Source organism: Theropithecus gelada, chromosome 1 (assembly GCF_003255815.1).
Source record: "Theropithecus gelada isolate Dixy chromosome 1, Tgel_1.0, whole genome shotgun sequence".
In the NCBI taxonomy this organism is placed as follows: Eukaryota; Metazoa; Chordata; class Mammalia; order Primates; family Cercopithecidae; genus Theropithecus; species Theropithecus gelada.
The window spans coordinates 76,377,653-76,399,130 of NC_037668.1; the positions used below are offsets into that span (position 1 = coordinate 76,377,653).

A 21,478-nucleotide genomic window follows, 5' to 3' on the forward strand; every position below is an offset into this window, starting at 1 on the left:
TAGGATCAGAGGCTATCAAAATAATACAAGGAAAGGATCTTACTATCTGGACTCATGATGTAAATGGCATACTAGGTGCCAAAGGAAGTTTATGGCTATCAGACAACTGCCTGCTTAGATACCAGGCACTACTCCTTGAGAGACCAGTGCTTCAAATATGCACGTGTGCGGCCCTCAACCCTGTGACTTTTCTCCCAGAGGATAGGGAACCAATTGAGCATGACTGCCAACAAATTACAGTCCAGACTTATGCCGCCTGAGAGGATCTCTTAGAATTCCCCTTAGCTAATCATGACCTTCACCTATATACCGACGGAAGTTCATTTGTGGAAAATGGGATATAAAGGGCAGGTTATGCCATAGTGGTGTAACAGTACTTGAAAGTAAGCCTCTTCCCTCAGGGACCGGTGCCCAGTTAGCAGAACTAGTGGCACTTACCTGAGCTTTAGAACTGGGAAAGGGAAAAAGAATAAATGTGTATACAGATAGCAAGTATCCTTATCTAATCCTATATGCCCATGCTGCAATATGTAAAGAAAGGGAATTCCTAACCACTCAGGGAACCCCCATTAAATACCACAAGAAAATCATGGAGTTATTGCACACAGTGCAAAAACCCAAGGAGGTGGCAGTCTTACACTGCCGAAGTCATCAAAAAGGGGAAGGAGAGAGGAGAACAGCAGCATAAGCGGCTGGCAGAGGCAGGGAAAGACCAGCAGAAAGGAAAGAGACAGAAAGTCAAAGAGAGAGAGAGAGGAAGAGACAGAGACAAAGAGGGAGTCAGAGAGAGAGAGAGAGAGAGAGAGAGAGACAAAGAGAGAAAGGAAGAGACAGATAAAGAGGGAGTCAGAAAGAAAGAGAAAGACAAAGAAGTCAAAGAGAGATGGAAGTAGTAAAGAAAAAACAGTGTACCCTATTCCTTTAAAAGCCAGAGTATATTTAAAACCTATAATTGATAATTGAAGGTCTTCTCTGCAACCCTGTAACACTCCAATACCACCTTGTTATCAGTGTAAACTAAGGTGTAGCCTGAAAGCACTGAGGCCACTGACAACCCATAGCCTTCCTATCAAAAATCCTTAACCCAGGAGGTTTCCTAACACGGAATCTAAATCTTAACTAATTACCATACAAAGGTCTGACCAGACCCAGAAGGAACACCCCTCAGGACAGGAGATAGGTGGTTCCTCCCAGGCGATTAAGGAAAAAAGACACAATGGGTATTCAGTAAGTGATAAGGAAGCAGAGTTAAGAAAACTGCCTAATAATTGGTCTGCTCCAACTTGCGACTTGTTTGCACTCAGCCAAACCTTAAAGTACTTACAGAAACAGGAAGCAGCCATCTATACCAGTTCTAAGTTAATATGGACTGAACAAGGTTTTATTAATAGCAAAGAAAAATTAAAATCCCAAACTTACAAGGTTTTCAACAAAAGTAAAATATGGTAAAAGTTAACAGTGTAACACGTATTATTCTAACTTCCAATCTTATGGAAATCAGACCCTATCAGTGCCCCTCAAAGCTCAAGTCTGTCAGCGCAGGGCCATGCGACTAATTCCCCTACTCACAGGGTTAGAAATGGCCACTGCTACAGGAAATAGAGAAGCAGATTTATCTACTTCATTATCCTACTACCACACACTCTCAAAGGATTTCTCAGAGAGTTTGCAAGAAATAACAAAATCTATCCAGTAAGGATAGTAACTACAATCCCAAATACTCTTTGGCAACAGTGACTCTCCAAAACCACTGAGGCCTAGACTTCCTCACTGCTGAGAAAGGAGGACTTTGCACCTTCTTAGGGGAAGAGTGTTGCTTTTACACTAACCAGTCAGGGATAGTATGGGATGCCACCCAGCATTAACAGGAAAAGGCTTCTGAAATCAGACAATACCTTTCAAACTCTTATAACAACCTCTGGAGTTGGGCGACATGACTTCTCCCCTTTCTAGGTCCCATGACAGCCATCTTGCTATTACTCACCTTCGGGCCCTGTATTTTTAACCTCCTTGTCAAATTTGTTTCCTCTAGGATCGACACCATCAAGCTACAGATGGTCTTACAAATGGAACCCCAAATAAGCTCAATTAACAACTTCTACCGAGGACCCCTGGACCAACCCACTGGCCCTTTGAATGGCCTAAAGATTCCCCTCTGGAGGACACTACAACTGCAGCGCCCCTTTTTGCCCCATCCAGCAGGAAGTAGCTAGAGTGGTCATCGCCCAATTCCCAACAGCAGTTGGGAGCCTGTTAAGAGGGGTGATTGAGAGGTGAAGCCAGCTGGAATTCCTGGGTGGAGTGCGGACTTGAAGAACCTGTGTGTCTAGCTAAAGGACTGTAAATGCAACCATCAGCACTCTGTAAAAACGCACCAATCAGTGCTCTGTGTCTAGCTAAAGGATTATAAATGCACCAATAGCACTCTGTAAAAACGTACCAATCAGCACTCTGTCTAGCTAAAGGATTGTGAATGCACCAATCAGCACTCTGTGAAAATGCACCAATCAGTGCTCTGTGTCTAGCTTTAAAAGACTGTAAATGCCCCAATCAGCAATGTGTAAAAACACAACAATCAGCACTCTGTGTCTAGCTGAAGGATTGTGAATGTATCAATCAGCACTCTGTAAAAACACACCAATCAGGCTCTGGGTCCAGCTGAAGGACTGTAAATGCACCAATCAGCACTCTGTAAAAATGTACCAATCAGCGCTCTGGGTCTAGCTAAAGGATTGTAAATGCACCAATCAGCACTCTGTAAAATGGACCAATCAGTACTCTGTAAAATGGACCAATCAGAGAAGGACGTGGGCGGGGACGAATAAGGAAATAAAAGCTGGCCACCCCAGTCAGCAGCGGTGACCTGCTCAGGTCCCCTCCCATGCTGTGGAAGCTTTGTTCTTTCATTCTTCACAATAAATCTTACTGCTGCTCACTCTTTGGGTCTGTGACACCTGTAAGAGCTGTAACATTCACCACAGAGGTCCGCAGCTTCATTCTTGAAGTCAGCAAAACCAAGAACCCACCGGAAGGAACCAACTCCAGACACATAAGGACTGTCAGAATCATTTGATCTGAGGTTACTCAAGGATCTGACCATTTATAGACTATCCAGTTAAAGGGGTGCTAGGGTCCCCTTGAGAATCTGGAGCATGTTCAATTTGTTTTTTAATAACACATTTTTAATTAATAAATTTTTGATTTTAGGCAGACAGATAAGCACATACTAGTTTTGTATTTTAGACGATAGGAAATGTATATATGACTCAATTCCAGTACTAGAATGGGTAGGTGAAAATTCCAGAAGATTCCACATTGGTTCAATAATTTTCCTTACTTGAAATTCTTCTCTATGCTTCCACTGACATACAGCCAAACTGATTAAGTTATTTGGGCTTGACTTTATATTTTATTTAAATGGGTTATTTCTGTCATTTCTGCTATCATTCTGTGTTTAAATTTAAAGGCTCAGTACTATGGAGACACATTGTAGGAACATCTATGAGGTGCTGCCAGGGCATCTATTCCTCTCCTTTCCCCTTCCATTACAGATCTACGTAGTTCTTAAAAAGCTAACACATGTACCACCTGAACGAAAGGCAGAACATGTGTATATAGGCTACGCCAACAGCATACTACATCCCCCTTTCTACTCTGATTAGAATAAACCTCAAAGCTTGATGAAAAATATGGAACACAGACCTCTTACTTATTCTTAAGGATATGGTGGGGAAGACATGAGGCCTGAGACCACTGCAATTTTGCTGCTATAAATTTTGCTGCCATACATGAGATTAAGATTCAAGAAAATATAACAATTATAAATGTATAAGCAATTAAGACAGAGCCTCAAAATAAATACATCACACTAGGTCCAATTAGGAGAGAGAAGCCACACAGGAAAAGTTTAATATAAAGAACAGTTAACTATAACAGGGTATTCAAGGAGTAAGAGACTGTCTAGGAAGATGTAAAAAGAATTTAAAATAATATAGGAATAGCAGGTAGAGAAGCAGCCATTACCCCTAGGGCTCAGAGTACCAACAAAAAAACTACATAAGCCCTCTTGCCCAGTGACGAGATCAGACATTGTTGGAGAGGGTACAGTCTGGGCTCACTGAAAGAGAAGTCACTCTAGTGCTGTGCCAGTGGTACATATTGAAAATCTGCCCTGTGGAACTTGCCAGAAATTCTCCCTCTAGGATACCAGGGAGGCTATTTACAGGGAGATATTTCACCAGAAGCTTCACTGTAGAACCATCCAAAGAGAGGCCAACTGGGGAAAAACACTGCAGACCACCCTGTATTGCAATACCTGGCCACTTGAGAAGCTACATGGCCTTCAGAAGCCTAGTGCTGGAAAAAGTCAAGTGAATACATTGGTACCTGGAAGCAAAATCTGTTCCCCTGCAGTATTTCTTCAGGGTCCTCTAATATACAAAGCTTCAGTACCAGGTAGAGAAAAAAAAAATTTAAGGGTTTAAGTCAATTTCCACAGAACAGGAAAGAAGATTGAATTTGGTTAGGTGCAATAAATTGATAACCAGCAGATTATATGAAGCAAAACCTGATATAAATGAAAGAAGATATAATTCAATAATTATAATTAGACATTTAAATACCTTTCTCTTAGTAATTAGTAAAACAACCAACTCTCCCAAAAGAATACAATCAGAATGCACAAGACTTGAACATTACCAACTTAAATGACAGAAATAGATTGATACAGAATAATCAATCAATGACAACAAAATACAGTTGACCTTAACTGCATAGGTCCATTTATACACGAATTTTCTTCTGCCTCTGCTACCATTGAGACAGCAAGACCAACCTCTTCTCTCTCTTCCTCCTCAGCCTGCTCAACATGAAGATGATGATAGACTTTTATGATGAACTTCTACTTAAAAAATAGTAAATATATTTTCTTTTTTCATGGTTTTCTTAACATTTGCTTTTCTCTAGCTTACTTTATTATAAGAATATAGTATATAATATATATAACAAACAAAATATGTGTTAATTGACTGCTTATGTTATTGGTAACACTTCTAGTCAAGAATAGGTTATTACTAGTTAAGTTTTCAGGGGAGTCAAAAGTTATACGTGGCTAGGCACGGTGGCTCATGCCTATAATCCCAGCACTCTGGGAGGCCAAGGCAGGTGGATCACCTGAGGTCAGGAGTTCCAGGCAAGACTGGGCAACACGGTGAAACCCCACATGTACCAAAAATACAAAAATTAGCCGAACATGGTGTCACGCATCTGTAGTCCCAGCTACTCAGGAGGCCGAGGTAGGAGAATCACTTGAACCTGCGAGACGGAGCGTGCAGTGAGTTGACATCACACCACTGCACTCCAGGCTTGGCGACAAGGTAAGACTCCATCTCAAAACAAAAAAACGTTATACATGAATTTTCGATTACATGGGGGAGACAGCACCCCTAACTCCCATCTTGTTCAAAGGTCAACTGTACACAATCTTTTCAAGTGCACTTGGAACACTCTCAAGACCATAGGATAGGCCATAAACAAGCCTCAATAAATATAAAAAAGTTAAAATCTTACAAATTATGTTCTCTCACAACAACAGAATTAAATTAGAATCAACTTTAGAAAGAAATATAGGAAATCCCCAAATATTTGGAAATAAGATATTTCAAAAGAACCCACAGTTCTTTTGGTTTGATTTCAAAGAAGAAATCAAACCAAAAAAAATTGGACAATATCTTAAAATTAATGGAAACAAAAATAACATCAAAATTTATGAAATAGGGCAAAGTCGGGGGAAGATGGAAATTTACACTTTTAAAAGCTTGTATTAAGTTTTGCACATTGGTAGTATCGTAGCCAATGAGATTTATCCAAGGCAAGATTATTGCTAATAAAAAGTTTATATTAGAAAGGAAAAAAATATCTGTAATCAATCATCTATGCTTCCACCTCAAGAAGCTGCCAGCCTGAGCAAAATGGCAAAACCCCATCTCTACAAAAAATAAAAAAATTAGCTGGGCATGGTGGCATATGCCTGTGGTCCCAGCTACTTGGGGGGCTAAGGTGGAAAAATCACTTGAACCTAGGATGTAGAGGCTGCAGTCAGCCATGTTCATGCTACTGTACTCCAGCCTGGGTGACAGAGCAAGATCCTGTCTCAAAAAAAAAGGATAAGCTGAAAAAGGATGAGTAAATCATAGGCAAAGTAGGTACAGGTTGAATATCCCTAATCCAAAAACATGAAATCTGAAATGTCCCAAAATCCAAAACTTTTTGAATGCTGACATTATGCCACAAGTGGAAAATTCCACATGTATCATCACATGATGGGTCACAGTCAAAATGTAGGCACGCAACAAGTTTATTCAGGTTCCCCACGGGAAGAAAAGACGTTCTCCATCCACATCAACAGCAATCTTTTCTGAGCACACCCATATTCCACCACACAAGCACATCTACAAAAGGTAATAAAATGGCATGTGTGTAGGCTGAACATGCCAATGGCAAGTTCCCTACAATGCCTCACTCCATATAAATTCAGAGTCAGAAATGATGGTGATGTCAAATAATCACAGACTGTCCACACAGGTGGCTGAGATAGTGACACGTTTGCTTTCTGATGGCTCAATATACACAAAATTTGTTTCATGCACAAATTATTTAAAATATTGTATAAAATTACCCTCACACTCTTTGTACAAGGTATATATGGAACATAAATAAATTTCATGTTTACATTTAGGTCCCATCCACAAGATATCACATTATGAATATATGTGAATAATCCAAAATCCTTCTACAAGGACCAAACATTTCTGGTCCCAGGCATTTTGGATAAGAGACACTCAACCTGTAGAAGGAAGAAATACAAAGATCAAAATGAAAATCAATGAAATAGAACAGAAAAAAAAATAGACAAAAATCATTGAAACAAAGAAATTGTTTCTTCAAAAATATCAAACTGATAAACTTTTAGGCTAACCATCCAAGAAAAAAGACAGAAAACACAAATTGCCAAAATCAAGAATGAAAAAGAGAACATTGCTACTAATCTCGCAGAAATTAGAAGGATCCTAAGGGGAAAAGATGAACAACCTTATGCAAACAAGGTAGACATCTTAGATGAAAGACAAATACCTAGGAAGACACAAATATCAGAGCTAACTCAAAAAGAAATAAACATATAACAGGAATTTGATACAGTAATTTAAAACCTTCCCACAAAGAAAAGCCCAGGCCCAAATGGCTTTGCTGATAAATTGAAACAAATATTTAAAGATAAAATAATTCCAATTCTAAACGAACTCTTCCAGGTAACAGAGAAAGAGGGAACATTTCTCAATCTATCATATGAGGCCAGTATTACCTGGATAACAAAGCAAGAAAATGAAATTATAAAACTACAGACCAATAGTCCTCATAAAGAGACACCAAAAAATCATTAACAAAATATTAGCAAACTAATATTCTGATTCTGGGAAAATATACAAGAATTTGTATTTTATTAGTTTGCTAATATGCTGATTCTGGGAAAATAAAACTGATTCTGGGAAAATATAAAAGGACTATATACTATGACCAAGTACAATTTATCCCAGAAATGACATGTCTGTTTAACACTGGAAAATCAATTAATGTAATAAACCACATTAACAGAATGAAGGGAAAAATCACATGATTACCTTGACATGGAAGAATGTACTTGACAAAATCCAATACCCACTCATGATAAAACCTCTCAAACAGCCCAGATTAGATCTCTTCATCTTATATAAATCATAGAGAATCTTCTGATAAAGGATATCTCTCTTACAAGAAAAACCACAGCCAACCTCACATTTTATGGAAGATTGAGTATTTTTCCCCTAACATCAGAAACAAGGCAAGAATGTCTATGTTTACCACTTCTAGTTAACACTGTACTGAAGGTCCAAGCCAGTGGAGGAAGAAGAGCAGGAGGAGGAAGAGAGGGAACAAGAGAGGGAGGAGGAAGACGAAGAAGAAGAGGGAGAGGAAGAGGAAGAAGAGGAGAAACGAAAGTAAAGGTACACAGATTGGAAAGAAAAAAGTAAAACTGCCATTATTCTCAGATCATATAATTCTGAATATAAAAATTAATCTACAAGAACAACAATAAAAAACCTACCTGAACTAAAAAATGTTTAGCAGGTGCAGAGTTCAAGATATATAAAATCTATTTTATTTCTAAAATACAGCATACAAGAATTTAAAAATAAAATTAATGAAACAATTCTATTCATAATAGCATCAAATATAATAAAATACTTGGAAATCAATCCAACAAAAGAAATGCATACTGTATACTAAAAACTCTAAAACATTGTTGAGAGAAATTAAAGATCTAAAAAAAAAAAAATGAAAAGACATACCAGGTTCATAGATCAGAGATTTAATAGGTTTAAGAAAGCAGTTCTCCCCTAAATTCATCTCTAAATTCAACACTATTTCTGTCAACACTGTTCCTATTCAACATTCTTCTTATGTAGTTCCAAGCCAGCTTTTATGTTGAAACTGACAAGCTGACTCAAATTTATATGATATGCAGAGGACCCAGAAATAGTCAAAACAAAGTTGAAGAACTTACACAATATAACTTCAAAACTTACCATAAAGTTAAAGACAGTGGTACTGACATAAGGATAGACATACAGATGAGTGGAACAGGCTAGACAGGCCAGAAGTAAACCCCCACATTTACAGTCAATTGGTTTTCAACAAAGGTGCAAAGATGATTAAATGAGGAAAAGGACTGTCGTATCAACAAATGATGCTGAGACAACTAGATGGCCATCCATCAAAAACAAACAAAAAAACTACACCCTTACCTCACGCCATACATAAAATGTAACTCAAACTATATGATAGGCCTAAAGGCAAGAGATAAAAATATAAAATGTCTAGAAGAAAAGACAGGAGAAAATGTTTGTGACCTTGGGTTGGGCAAATATTTCATAGACATGACAGCAAAACCATTTTAAAAATTGATAAATTAGACTTAATAACTTTCAGTTCTCAAAAGACACCATTGAGAGAATAAAAAGACAAACCGCAGACTGGGAAAAGCATTTACAAATCATATATCTGATAAAGGATTTATATTTATAATTTTTTTTTTTAAAAACTTACAACTCAATACAAAGACAACCCATTACAAAACTGGGCAAAAGATTTGAATAAGAATTTTACAAGAAAAAATGAATAGCTAATAAGCTCATGTAAATATGTTCAAAATCATTAGTCACTATTAAATTGCAAATGAAAAATACAATAAGCTACTATTACACACCATCCAAAAGACTGACAGTATCAAATCTTGAGGATGATGTTGAGAAATTGAAACATTCATACATTGTTGGCGGGAATGTAGAATGGTACAGTAATTTGGAAAACAGGTTGACAGTTTCCTAAAATTCTACACATATACTTAGCATACAACCCAGCACATATCCACATATTCATACCAACATGATTCATAATTGTCCAAAACTGAAAACAGTCCAAATGTCCATCAAATAGTCAATGTGGAAGGGAAACATTCCATACAACAGAATACTATTCAGCAATAAAAAGGAATGAACTACTTGGATGTGGAACAACATGAATGATTCTGATAAACATTACTCTAAATGAAAAGAAACCAGAGAAAAAAGACTATATATTATATAACTCTTCAGATGAAATTTTTAGAAAAGGCAAATATAGAGAGACAGAAAATACATTGGTTTCTGGGGACTGGGAGGTGGGCATAGGGACTGACTGCAAATAGGCATCAGGAACTTTTTGGGGTGGTAGAGACATTCTAAATTGGAAAATGATGATGATACACAATTGTATAAATCTTCTAGAAATCATTTTAACTATAGTTAAAATGGGTGAATTTTATGACATATAAATTATACCTCACTAAAGCTGTTAAATAAAGTAAGGGAAGCAGGGAATGAAGGATTTGCCCTGCCTTTCCTCTAGGAACTATATTTCAAAGTAACAAAATTGCTGATTAGGAAAATTTCTCTTATAGAAAAATTCTAGTTAATAAATACAAAAGAATGACAATATTAGAAAAATAATAATGTGCAACCCGTAAGGAAAAAATAGATCTCAAGGGATACTACAGCTATTACATGAAAAGCTGATGAGGCGCCTTATAATGGAGGAATCAGGCTGATGCTGTCTGGAGCCAAATTATCATTCTTAGCATGACTAAATGTAAAACAATCAGATATTTTATGCAACTTGACATAATGCCATTAAGTACACAGCACCAACTATGAAGATTTCTTGCTAAAGTAACAAAATAAGCCAGAATCTAATCAAACCTCTATGTCTAATTATCAGTTTATAAAACAAGTAATAAACAATCTAAGCAACATTTTAAGGAAGCAATCAGCCAAACCCGAACTGTATGACATTCTAAATGACCTAGTTTTTCTAACAAACCCATAGTATTAAAAACAAAAAAAAGTGTAGGACACTACTACGGGAAAAAAGAGAGAAATCAACATATATGGTGTGTGAACCACACCTGATTTTAACAAATCAATTGCAAAAAGACACTTTGGGGATAACTAGGGATATGTGAATTATGACTGTTTGATTTTATTAAGAAATTACTGATTTTGTTAGGTGTGATACCAGCATGGCAGCTCTATATTTTTTAAAGCCTTTATCTGTTAGAGGCCATACCAAAGGATTTATGGTGAAATGACATAATGCATAGGATTTGCTTTTAAATATTCCAGCAATGCTCTTCAGGTGGCAGAGTGAACATGTAATAAGATTGGCAAAATGCCAAAAATTATTGAAGCTGGGTGACAGATACACAGGATTTCATCACATTCTATTCTCTCCACTTTTAGTGTTGGTATTATAAACTCATCCATTTTTTTTAAAATTAAGGAACCAAAAAAGATTGCAAAACGGTATAGTAAGGGAGGAGTAAAAGACAAAAGAGCTCAAAGCACATTAGAGAGGTCAAGGATAAAGACTAACATGGAAGTAATCAGAGGATAGCTAATACATGAAGCCAAGTCTTTGGAGAGTATTATATAAGGAGACGCCATAAACAAAGTATAAAAAGAGATCAGAGAAGAAAGCCAGTGGAATATTAATATTTGAAGATAGGGCAGAGAAAGATGAATTTAAAAAGGATACGAAAAAGTAGAATACTAGTGGTTGGGAAGAGAGCCCAAGGAAAAAAAAATCAGGGAAATCAAAGAAAGAAAATTTCCAAAAAATAATAACCACTAAGTACACTTCTTATAACCTCAAAATTTCAAATCAAATGGGACAAAAAAGGCATTATTTTTTAACAGAAGAATTTCAAAATGAGAGAAATGTTTATCTTCACTTTTTTTTAAGATACACAGTTTCCCAGATACTGAACAAGATGTTCAGTAAACATTAAAATTCGTATATCCATTAGCACCAAACTGCCACCTAGCTAGTCTGCTGCAGTGGAAAATATAATACCAAGGGCTAGAACAGCTATACAAAATAAATAAGATACTGACATTGGCCATAAAGAGTTATTGGGAGAAGAGTCACTAAACTATAAGCTCCATGAGACAGACAATGGGCCAGATTTTTCCTCCCTATATACCCAGATTCTTGCATGTTCCAGGCTACATGTTTCTACATTGCTAGAGTTGCAATGGGACCAGCAGGGGAGGCCAAATGGAAAGGAAAGTTAATAATGATTATGCTCAATTTTACTGGCCTTTGGAGCCACAGTTATACATTACATCAATCTGGTGATCCCAGAGCTCCTTCTAATTACAATGATAAATTAACAGAGCTTTTCATTTAACACCCAGAGCTTAAAAAGTGTACACTCTTGCATTGCTGCTCTCACAAATAGTTGTATCTTTTTATAGTTGATTCTGAGTACTTTGAAGAATTTACTTGTTACGTAGAGCCTTGGAAAAATGTATTTTTCAAATAATTTATTAACGTAATGAATACAATGTAAAGTGCAAAAGCATATATTTTAAGCTATCGTTACTTTGATCTTATTCACTCTCTTGACTTGAAATACACTGAAGTTGAAGACATATTTCTGTTTGCAGGGCAAAATCTCACGTAACATGAATCTCTATCATTATATCACAAACACCCCATATCGTCTTAATCAATAAAAAGTTTAAATAAGTCTCAGTTTTCCATAAACCAAACACACAAAAAAAGAAGTAATTCTCAGCCTCTCTGCAGCATATACATCTTTTATTATTTCCAGGAATATTCTGAAATTCTAAAAAGTATTAAAAAGTCTCAGCTCAAGATTTTTTAAGTTCTACTAACCCCTTTTAAACTTTTATTTAACCCAAGATTAAAGATCATAAGGATAATAAATCCTAAAATGTCTTAGAATCAGGAATTAAAAAGTTAAAAAACTTACATTCAAGCTGTGTAACCACATCTCCAGGATCTACTGCTTCCGGGAACACCTACAGTGAGAAGATATAGGGAGAGGCAAGAAGGAAGATATGTATGAATATTTTTTTCTCCCCTCATTCCCAAAATATCATTCCTTTCACAATCACAGAAACTTTTGACATTATTGAGAACTGTCAGTTCCTCTCTGCTTCCCATCACTACAAAATATTCTACAAATAAACTTTACAGCTTGCGCTGCCTCCGTCTCCAATTTCCTCTGCTAGTATTCTTCCTCCTGTTACCATGATCATACTACGCCTTCTTGGTGTTCCTCCAATGCATCAAGATTATTCTCAACAACAAGTCTTTATATTTGTTATTCCTCTACTTAGAATGCTCTTCTCCTAGACCTTCAAATAAGAGTGATATAATTTCATAATTCAGGCTCAGCTTAAATGCTATTGCCTTCTCTGACCACCTTTTACAATAGACAATCCCCCAAATCCCCGTACCGCCCATTACCCTCTTCATGCACTTATCACTATCTAAAATTATTCACATATTTATTTGGTTATTGTCTGTTTCCCCCATTACAATGAAAGCTCCCAGAGGGGAGGATTTTGCCTTGTTTACCATATGTCCTCAGTGCCTAGAAAAGTCCACGGAATACAGTAGGTTCTGGAGAAAAAGAAGAAAGAAGGAATAAGGGAAGAAAGGAAGGTGAGAAGAAAGGAAAGAAGATGAGAAAGAAGGAAATTAAAAAGTAAGAAACACAATTGGTAATAATTAACCAAAAGCAGCAGTTTTAGGGGAAAAAAAAGACTTATAGAAGGAAGTACCAAGAAACAGTCATAAGTAAAATACTGTATATTCTTTGTTTTTTAGATGGAGTCTCACTCTGTCACTCAGGCTGGAGTGCAATGGTGCAATCTCCTCTTACTGCAACCTCCACCACCCAGGTTCAAGCAATTTTCCTGCCTCAGGCCCCTGAGTAACTGGGATTATAGGCATGTACCACCACATACGGCTATTTTTCGTATTTTTAGTAGAGACAGGGTTTCACCATTTTGACCAGGCTGGTCTCAAATTCCTGACCTCAGGTGATCCACCCGCCTCGGCCTCCCAAAGTGCTGGGATTACAGGCATGAGCCACTGCGCCCAGCTGATATATTCGCATCTATTAATGACTTTGCTCTCTTTTTATGAAAATCATTATTTAGAAATCAAGATTCTATGTTACATAAAGTCCACTAAATCAATTTTAGGAATAAGCTAATCAAAGAAAAAAAGGCAAGTGATTCAATGCATATTTAATGCAAATTTTCAAGCTTCCAGACTTAAGTTACAAATATCCTTTTGAATTAAACCAAAGCACACAGTCAGCAGTAATAATTTCTGTTATGGGCTTTTATTCAAAAATTGGAACCACTTTGATTTTTTTGTTTGTTAATACTTGATCTGATATTTGAACTCACCTTTTCAAACACCATTCTGGCATTGAAGACCAGTGGAAAAGTGGCTGGGACACATTGTGTCTTTTTGTATTGGCCAAACACACAGATGCTAAGATAGATGTCCTCTTTGTCTTTAAGCACGACTCCTGGGCAAGTTACCTGAAAGAAATTAGATAAAATGGATGTAACTGCTTTATAAATTCCCTGAACTATCCTACTAAAATAACTTATTATCAAATATTACATAAAAACATTAGTCTGCTAACCTAATAAAAAATACTCACAAACAAAAAGAGAGAGAGAGAGAGAGAGGGACAGAGAGAGACTAGTGTTTACAGATTTAAATGAAATGCTTTTATAACTTCCATCCCTCTGAGAAAACTATGATTTTACATTTGGTTACTTGTGCCACATTTGAAGTTCTATGTACTAGCTCTTGGGAGAGACACTAATAGTTTTAAACAGTCAGCCTGAGGCTCCCACTTTATGCTGAATGCTGACATAAAGTTACTCAGTATCATTTAATCACAAGATTAACACTCAGCAGAAATAAAACATTATATTAGAGAATAAAAAAACCACCGATAAAAACCACAAATCTGACTTCTACCACCCAAAATCGCAGTTCACAGATACCTTCATCAAAAGCAATATGACAAAGTTTCAAAGCTAATAAATTGAAAGTTTCTAGCCAATAAAGTACTTTTTACATATTAAATTGTACTTAACTATTCTCATTGTGCTTGACAGAAAATATAGGCATAAAATGTGTGGTTATTAAATAACACATAGCACAGTCTCTCCAGTACCTACCATATTCTATTGCCAGTGATCAACTACACCCTTAGCAGAATATTAAAGGCTCTCTAAGATTTGAGTCCAATATAATGTTACCCAACACTCCCAACAACACATTCAAAGTACATTTTTAATTGTTCTCTTTTCTTGACTCATGTTCTTTCATCATCTGTATAATGTAACATAATATAATATAATGTAAGGAGCAGTAACTCCTTACTACTCCATTCCATCTCCTCCTCATTTATTCCTACCACCTGCCAAGACATATATCAATGAATATCTCCTACACAAAACTTCTCTTGATTCACCATTATTCGATTCAACCTAATTCAAACATTTATTATGAACTTACTATATGCAAGTAAGTAGGTCTTAAATTTCTGTAGCATTTTGTAATTATGGTACAAATTATTGTGTACATGCATTTTAATTAAGTGGGTACATATCACCTCTTGATCATAAATTTCCTGAGGACAGAAATTTTCCTATCATCATCATTGTATCCAAAGATACAGACTTTCAATATTAAGAAAAAGCATAGAGGTTATCTAGTCCAGCTTTGAGGTTTTTATATGTGAAACAAACAGAGCCCCAGGAAAGTTAAAGTGATCTACTAACTTAAGGTCACAAAGTAAATGAGTCATAAGATTAAATAAGTTAATATATTCAAAGTGCTTACAGCAGTGCTTGACAGAACATTCATTAATACTATCATAATTATTAGATTAAAAACCATATCATCTGCCATCTTACCACACTATTACATTGAATAAATGAACTTCACATCCTTTTGTATATACTAATTATCTTCTGTGCTAGCTATTTGACTCCATCTCCCTGTTACCCTATGTTCCACTTTTGCTCTAATATATTCCCAATTGATCACTAAAATAAGGGTCCTTAGCAATTCTCATTCTGTCCATAAGGTTCATTTCTTGCTTTGCCTCATTAAAACTAAAACCATCTTAAGATTCCCTCTAAATCTGCGCTGTCCAAAATGGTAGGCACTAGCCAGTTACGCCCAGAGATATAGCTAGTCTAACTTAAAATGGGCTGTAAGTGTAAAATACAAATGGATTTTTAAGACTCAGTAAAAAAATCTGTAAAATATTTCATTAATAACTGTTATATTAATTGCATGTTGAAATGATATTTTGAATACATTGATTTAAATAAAATATATTATTACTTTTGACTACTTCTTCAATTTTTTTGGTTTTTTTTGAGACAGAGTCTCACTCTGTTGCCCAGGCTGGAGTACAGTGGTGCGATCTCGGCTCACTGCAAGCTCCACTTCCCAGGTTCACGCCATTCTCCTGCCTCAGCCTCCAGAGTAACTGGGACTACAGGTGCCCGCCACCACACCTGGCTAATTTTTTGTATTTTTAGTGGAGACAAGATTTCACTGTGTTAGCCAGGATGGTCTTGATCTCCTAACCTTGTGATATGCCTGCCTTGGCCTCCCAAAATGCTGGGATTACAGGTGTGAGCCACCACACCCGGCCTACTACTGTAACCTTTTTAAATGTAGCTATTAGAAAATTTAACTTTATATACTTGGCTCAATTTGAGGCTCTTACATTTTTTTCTGGACAGTACTGCTCTAATTATCCTCACTGGAAACTGCTGAATCTCTATCCAATTTGTAACATATGCAAGAAGACATTACTTGTTTTTTTCATCTACAATTCTACAAATTCTGCTGTCTCGTAAAAGAACACCCAGAAGCTCTCCAAAAAGAAAGCCAGAAAAGGGAAGTTAAAGGAAATCAGATGGGTGGTTGACTTAAATCACCTTGACAAGCTATGACATAGACTTGGCAATTCAGAAGCGCATACACATGTGCAAACTGTTCATGTGCCCAGAAATGACCTGAGAAAGCCATAACCCTTCATCTCTGGTTGACCTTCAGGCTTTGAGAAAGTTGGAAGTGAAGGCTAAGGCAGAGTTGTAAATGGCTGCCAGGGCACAGAAAGCATACCCCAGCACATACACAGAGAACCTTGACAATGGCTGAAAGACCTCTTGGTTCAAACATTTAAGGAAATAGAAGGCCAATCTTTAGGAGACCATAAAGTTAACTGAGCAAAGCTGTCAGTGGCTACACATGACAAAGATTACAGATTTTACAGAGTTAGTTCAGGAAATTAATTAAACAAAAAACAATAATACCAGACAACAAACTCAGGAGAAAGGGAGGGAGCTCTGATTTACACAGTCCCACATAATTTAAAAAGTCCAATTTTCAACAAAAATTACAACATGCAAAGAAATAGGAAGCACAGCCCATACAAGGGGGAGGGGGAAGAAAAGAAAAAAGAGCAGTCAATAAAAACTGTCCCTGAGGAAGCCCAGAAGTTGGGCTTACTAAACAAAGATCTGAAATCTATTATAAATAAAACAAAGAACTAAAGGAAATCGTGCCTAATGATCTAAATGAAAGTATGGCAATGCTGTCTCATCAAATAAGAAATATCAGCAAAAAGATAAAAATTTTTAACAGAACCAAATAAAAATTCTAGAGTTAAAAAAGTGCCAAAATTAAATTAAAAATTCACTAGAGAAGTTCAAGAGGAGATATGAGCTGTCAGAAGAAAGAATAACGGAATCTGAAACTATGTCAATTAAGATTATCTAGTCTGATTAACAGAAGGAAAAATGAACAGAGTTTAAGACCTGTGGGATACCACCAAGCACAGTAAAATAAATATAATGGGAGCCTCAGAAAGGATATCACAAGAATGTATGAAATCTTCTGATCTTTAAAGAAAACCAATCAAAAAATCAAAAAAGATAAAAGAAATCAAGGGAGGATAACTTGAGGCCCGGAGTTCAAGACCAGCCTGGGCAACATAGTGAGATCCTCTCTCTACAGAAAAAAATTTTAAAGTTTTTAAAAGATCAAAGAAATCCAACCTGTGCACCTAATAAACTTTCAAAAGAAGAGAATCCATCCAGGCATGGTGGCTCACGCCTGGAATCCCAGCACTTTGGGAGGCCCACATGGGCGGATCTCCTGAGGTCAGGAGTTCGAGACCAGCTTCGCCAACATGGCGAAACCCCATCTCTACTAAAAACACAAAAATTAGCTGGGCATGGTGGCACATTCCTGTAATCCCAGCTACTCAAGAGGCTGAGGCAGGAGAATCGCTTGAACCCGGGAGGCAGAGGTGGCAGTGAGATGAGACTGCACCACTGCACTCCAGCCTGGGCAACAGAGCAAGACTCCATCTCAAAAAAAAAAAAAAAAAGAAAAAGAAAAAAAGAGAATCCAATGAACTCTCAAGAAGAGAGAATCTTGAAAACAACAAGAGAGAAGTGATTCAGCAGGCAGCAATAATCTTCAGTAAGATTAACGGCTGATTTCTCATCAGAAACATGAAGCCAGTAGGAAGAGTGATAACTTACTCAAAGTGCTGACAGAAGAAAACTTTCAAACAATAATTCAATACCCACAAAAGTTTTCTTTCAAAAAGTAAGTAAAACTAAGTATTCCCAAATAAACAAAAACTGAGATAGCTCATCACTAGCAGAACTTCCCTATCAAAAATACTTAAAGAGAATCTTTCAGGTTGAAATGAAAGAATACTAGACATAGGCTCATATCCACATTAAAAAAAGAGCACTAGTAAATGAAACTATATAGAGTAAATATAAAAACAGTATAAATGCATTTCTCACTCATTTCTCCTATTTTATTTCAAAGACAATTACAGAAAGCAACAATTATAAAACTGTGCTGGTTTTATAATTGTTTATAAAATGTATAAACTTATATTTATAAAAATGTAATTTGTATGAGAATAATATAAAGGGAGGGAGAATAGAACAAAATAGAAGGAAAGGTTTTATGTAACAGTGAAAATAAGTTAGTATTAGTCCATACTAGATTATAAATTAAGATGCTAATTGTAAACCCCAGAGAAGCACTAAGAAAGTAACTTTCTTTAAAATACAGCTTAAAAAAAAAAAAGAAAATGTAAGTGGTACACTAAAAAATAAACAACACAAAAAAAGCCATAATGGAGGAATAGACAAAATAGTCACAGAAAACAGATGACAAAATGATACAAGTAAATCTTATCTATGGTTACATTAAAGATAAATTGACTAAACACTCCAACCAAAAGGTAGAATGGCAGAATGGATTCAAAACTGTGATCCAACTATTTTCTTGGCCATAAACAGAAATAAAGTACTATTACATGCTACAACATGGATGAACCTTAAAAGCATTATGTTAAGTGAAAAAAAGTGTTAAAAGCACAAGGCCAGGTGTAGCCAATCTTTTTTGCTGTCTTTTTTGCTGACTGTCAGTGGGCAGAGTATCCAGGACTGATTTTCCCAGGGGCAACCCTGCCTGCTCATTTCTGGTTGTCTACTCTAACAATCTGATTAATAGATAGGCCAAATATGGTATGTCCATACAATGAAATATTATTCACCATAAAAAGAAATAAAGTACTGATACATGCTACAACAGGGTTGAATCTTAAAAGCATTATGCTAAGTAAAAAAAAGTAAGACACAAAAGGCCACATACTGCTTGATTCCATTTATAGAAATGTCCAGTATAGGCAAATCTACAGATACAGAAATTAGATCCAGGGGCTGGTGGCAGAGGGAAAATAGGGAATGACTACTAACAGATACAGGATTTCTTTATATGGTGATGAAAATGTTCTGAAATTAGTAATGATTTTTGCACAACTTTGTGAATATACTAAAATTTACTAAATTGTACACTTTAAAAAGGAACATTTCAGTCGGGTATGGTGGCTCACACCTGTAATCCCACCACTTTGGGAAGATGAGGCAGGTGGATCATGAGGTTCGGAGTACAAGACCAGCCTGGCCAACATAGTGAAAACCCATCTCTACTAAAAATACAAAAAATTAACTGGGCATGGTGGCAGGCACCTGTAATCCTAGCTACTTGGGAGGCTGAGGCAGTAGAATTGCTTGAACTCAGGAGGCGGTGGTCACAGTGAGCCAAGATTGCGCCACTCCACGCCAGCCTAGGTGACAGTGCGAAACTCCACATCAAAAAAAAAAAAAAAAAAAAAATGTAATAGCATGTGGATAATATTGCGACTTCAAAAAGATAAAGACTAAGGATAAAAGTGAAATGAGGGAAAAGATCTATCATCCAATTACTAATCATAAAAGCTGGGGCAGTTATGTTAATATGACATAAAGTAGACTTCAGAAAGAGAAAAATCACCAAGGATAAAGTGGAACGTTTCATATTGATTAAAAGTTTGATTTACTGAGAAGACATAAAATTAAATATAATAGCATCTAATTATACAGTATCAATGTAAATAAAGCAAAAAGTTACACATTTGAATTCCAATACTTCCCTTTCAATAACTGACAAAAATAAGCAGTCAAGTAATCATTAAAGATATAGAAGATATAAGCAATATTTACTAATTTGACCAAAATGACATTTACAGAGTACTTCATCCAATAACAGAAGGATACACATATTTTTTTCCAAGGGCACACAAAAACATTCACCAAGATAGATGATACTGTGAGTAATAAAACAAGTCTCAATCAACATAAAAGGACATAAATATTTTTTAAAAATCACGCAGAGTGTATTATCTAACCACAATGAAATTAAACTAGAAATCAATAATGGGAAAATTAAAAAAAAAAAAAACTAAGTATTTGGAAATTAAATAATAGGGTCCTAAACCACTCATAGGTCAAGGAAGAAATTGTAAGACAAATTAGAAAAAACTTCCAGCTTAATAAAAATGAAAACACAATATATCAAAATTTGTGGGATGTAATTATGTCACTTTTTTTAAGACATGAGGCCCTTCTCTGTTGCCCAGGCTAGAATGCAATGAATGGCGTGATCATAGGTCACTGCAGCCTCAAACTCCTGGACTCCAGCAATCCTCTCACCTCAACCTCCCAAGTGGCTAAGACTACAAGCAGGTGCCACCATGCCTGCCTAATTTTTTTTTTTTTTTTTAAAGAGATGGTGTCTCACTATGTTGCCCAGGCTGGTCTCAAACTCCTAAGCTCAAGTGATCCTCCCACCTTGGCCTCACAAAGCACTGGGATTACAGGCATGTGCCACTGCACCAGGCTTATTAAATCACTTCTAAAAGGTATATTATAGCATTAAATCTTCAAAATTCTTTTAATTCATTTTCTGTTTGGAAAAAAAGCATTTGACAAAATTTAAGCCTCATTCATAATAAATGTTCTCAGCAAACTCAGAAGGAAATTTCCTCAACTGAAAAAGAATATCTATGCAAAAGCCTAAATCTGATATCAAACATACTTGACACTGAAAGACTGAATAATTGCCCCTAATATCAGCAAAAAGTTAAGAATGTCCACTCTCAACACTTCTATACCACAATGCACTATAGGTTCCAGCCAGTGCAGAAGGACAAGAAAAAGATATTTGGAAATGAAAGAAAAGGCATAAGGTTGAAAAGGAAGAGGTAAAACAATGTATTTTCAAACATCATAGTTGTGACCTATTACAAAATATGCTACTAGAAAAAATAGGGAAATTTAGCAAAGTCACAAAATATAAAGGCAATATATAAAACTCCATTTTATTTCTATACACTAGAAATAAAATTTTTAAAAATACCATTTATAGTGGCATCAAAAAAACATGAACTTCTGGCCAGGCACAGTGGCTCATGCCTGTAATCTCAGCACTTTGGGAAGCTGAGGCAGAAAGATCATTTGAGGCCAGAAGTTCAAGACTAACCTGGGCAACATAGCAAGACCTCATCTCCACAAAATATGAAAATAAATAAAAATTTAAAAAATTAAAAATTAAAAACATGAGCTAC

General features: G+C 36.1%; 1 protein-coding gene across 1 annotated transcript in view; it reads right to left on the reverse strand.

The window, feature by feature from the left end:
- The window catches only part of SPATA6 (spermatogenesis associated 6), a 176,806-nt gene that overhangs the window by 144,820 nt on the left and 10,508 nt on the right, over positions 1–21,478 (reverse strand). The window contains exons 2-3 of the mRNA XM_025369904.1: positions 13,863–14,000; positions 12,410–12,458 (exon numbers count right to left, since the gene is read on the reverse strand). Coding sequence (XP_025225689.1) covers positions 12,410–12,458; positions 13,863–14,000 — 187 coding nt within the window. The remainder of the gene's footprint in view (positions 1–12,409; positions 12,459–13,862; positions 14,001–21,478) is intronic.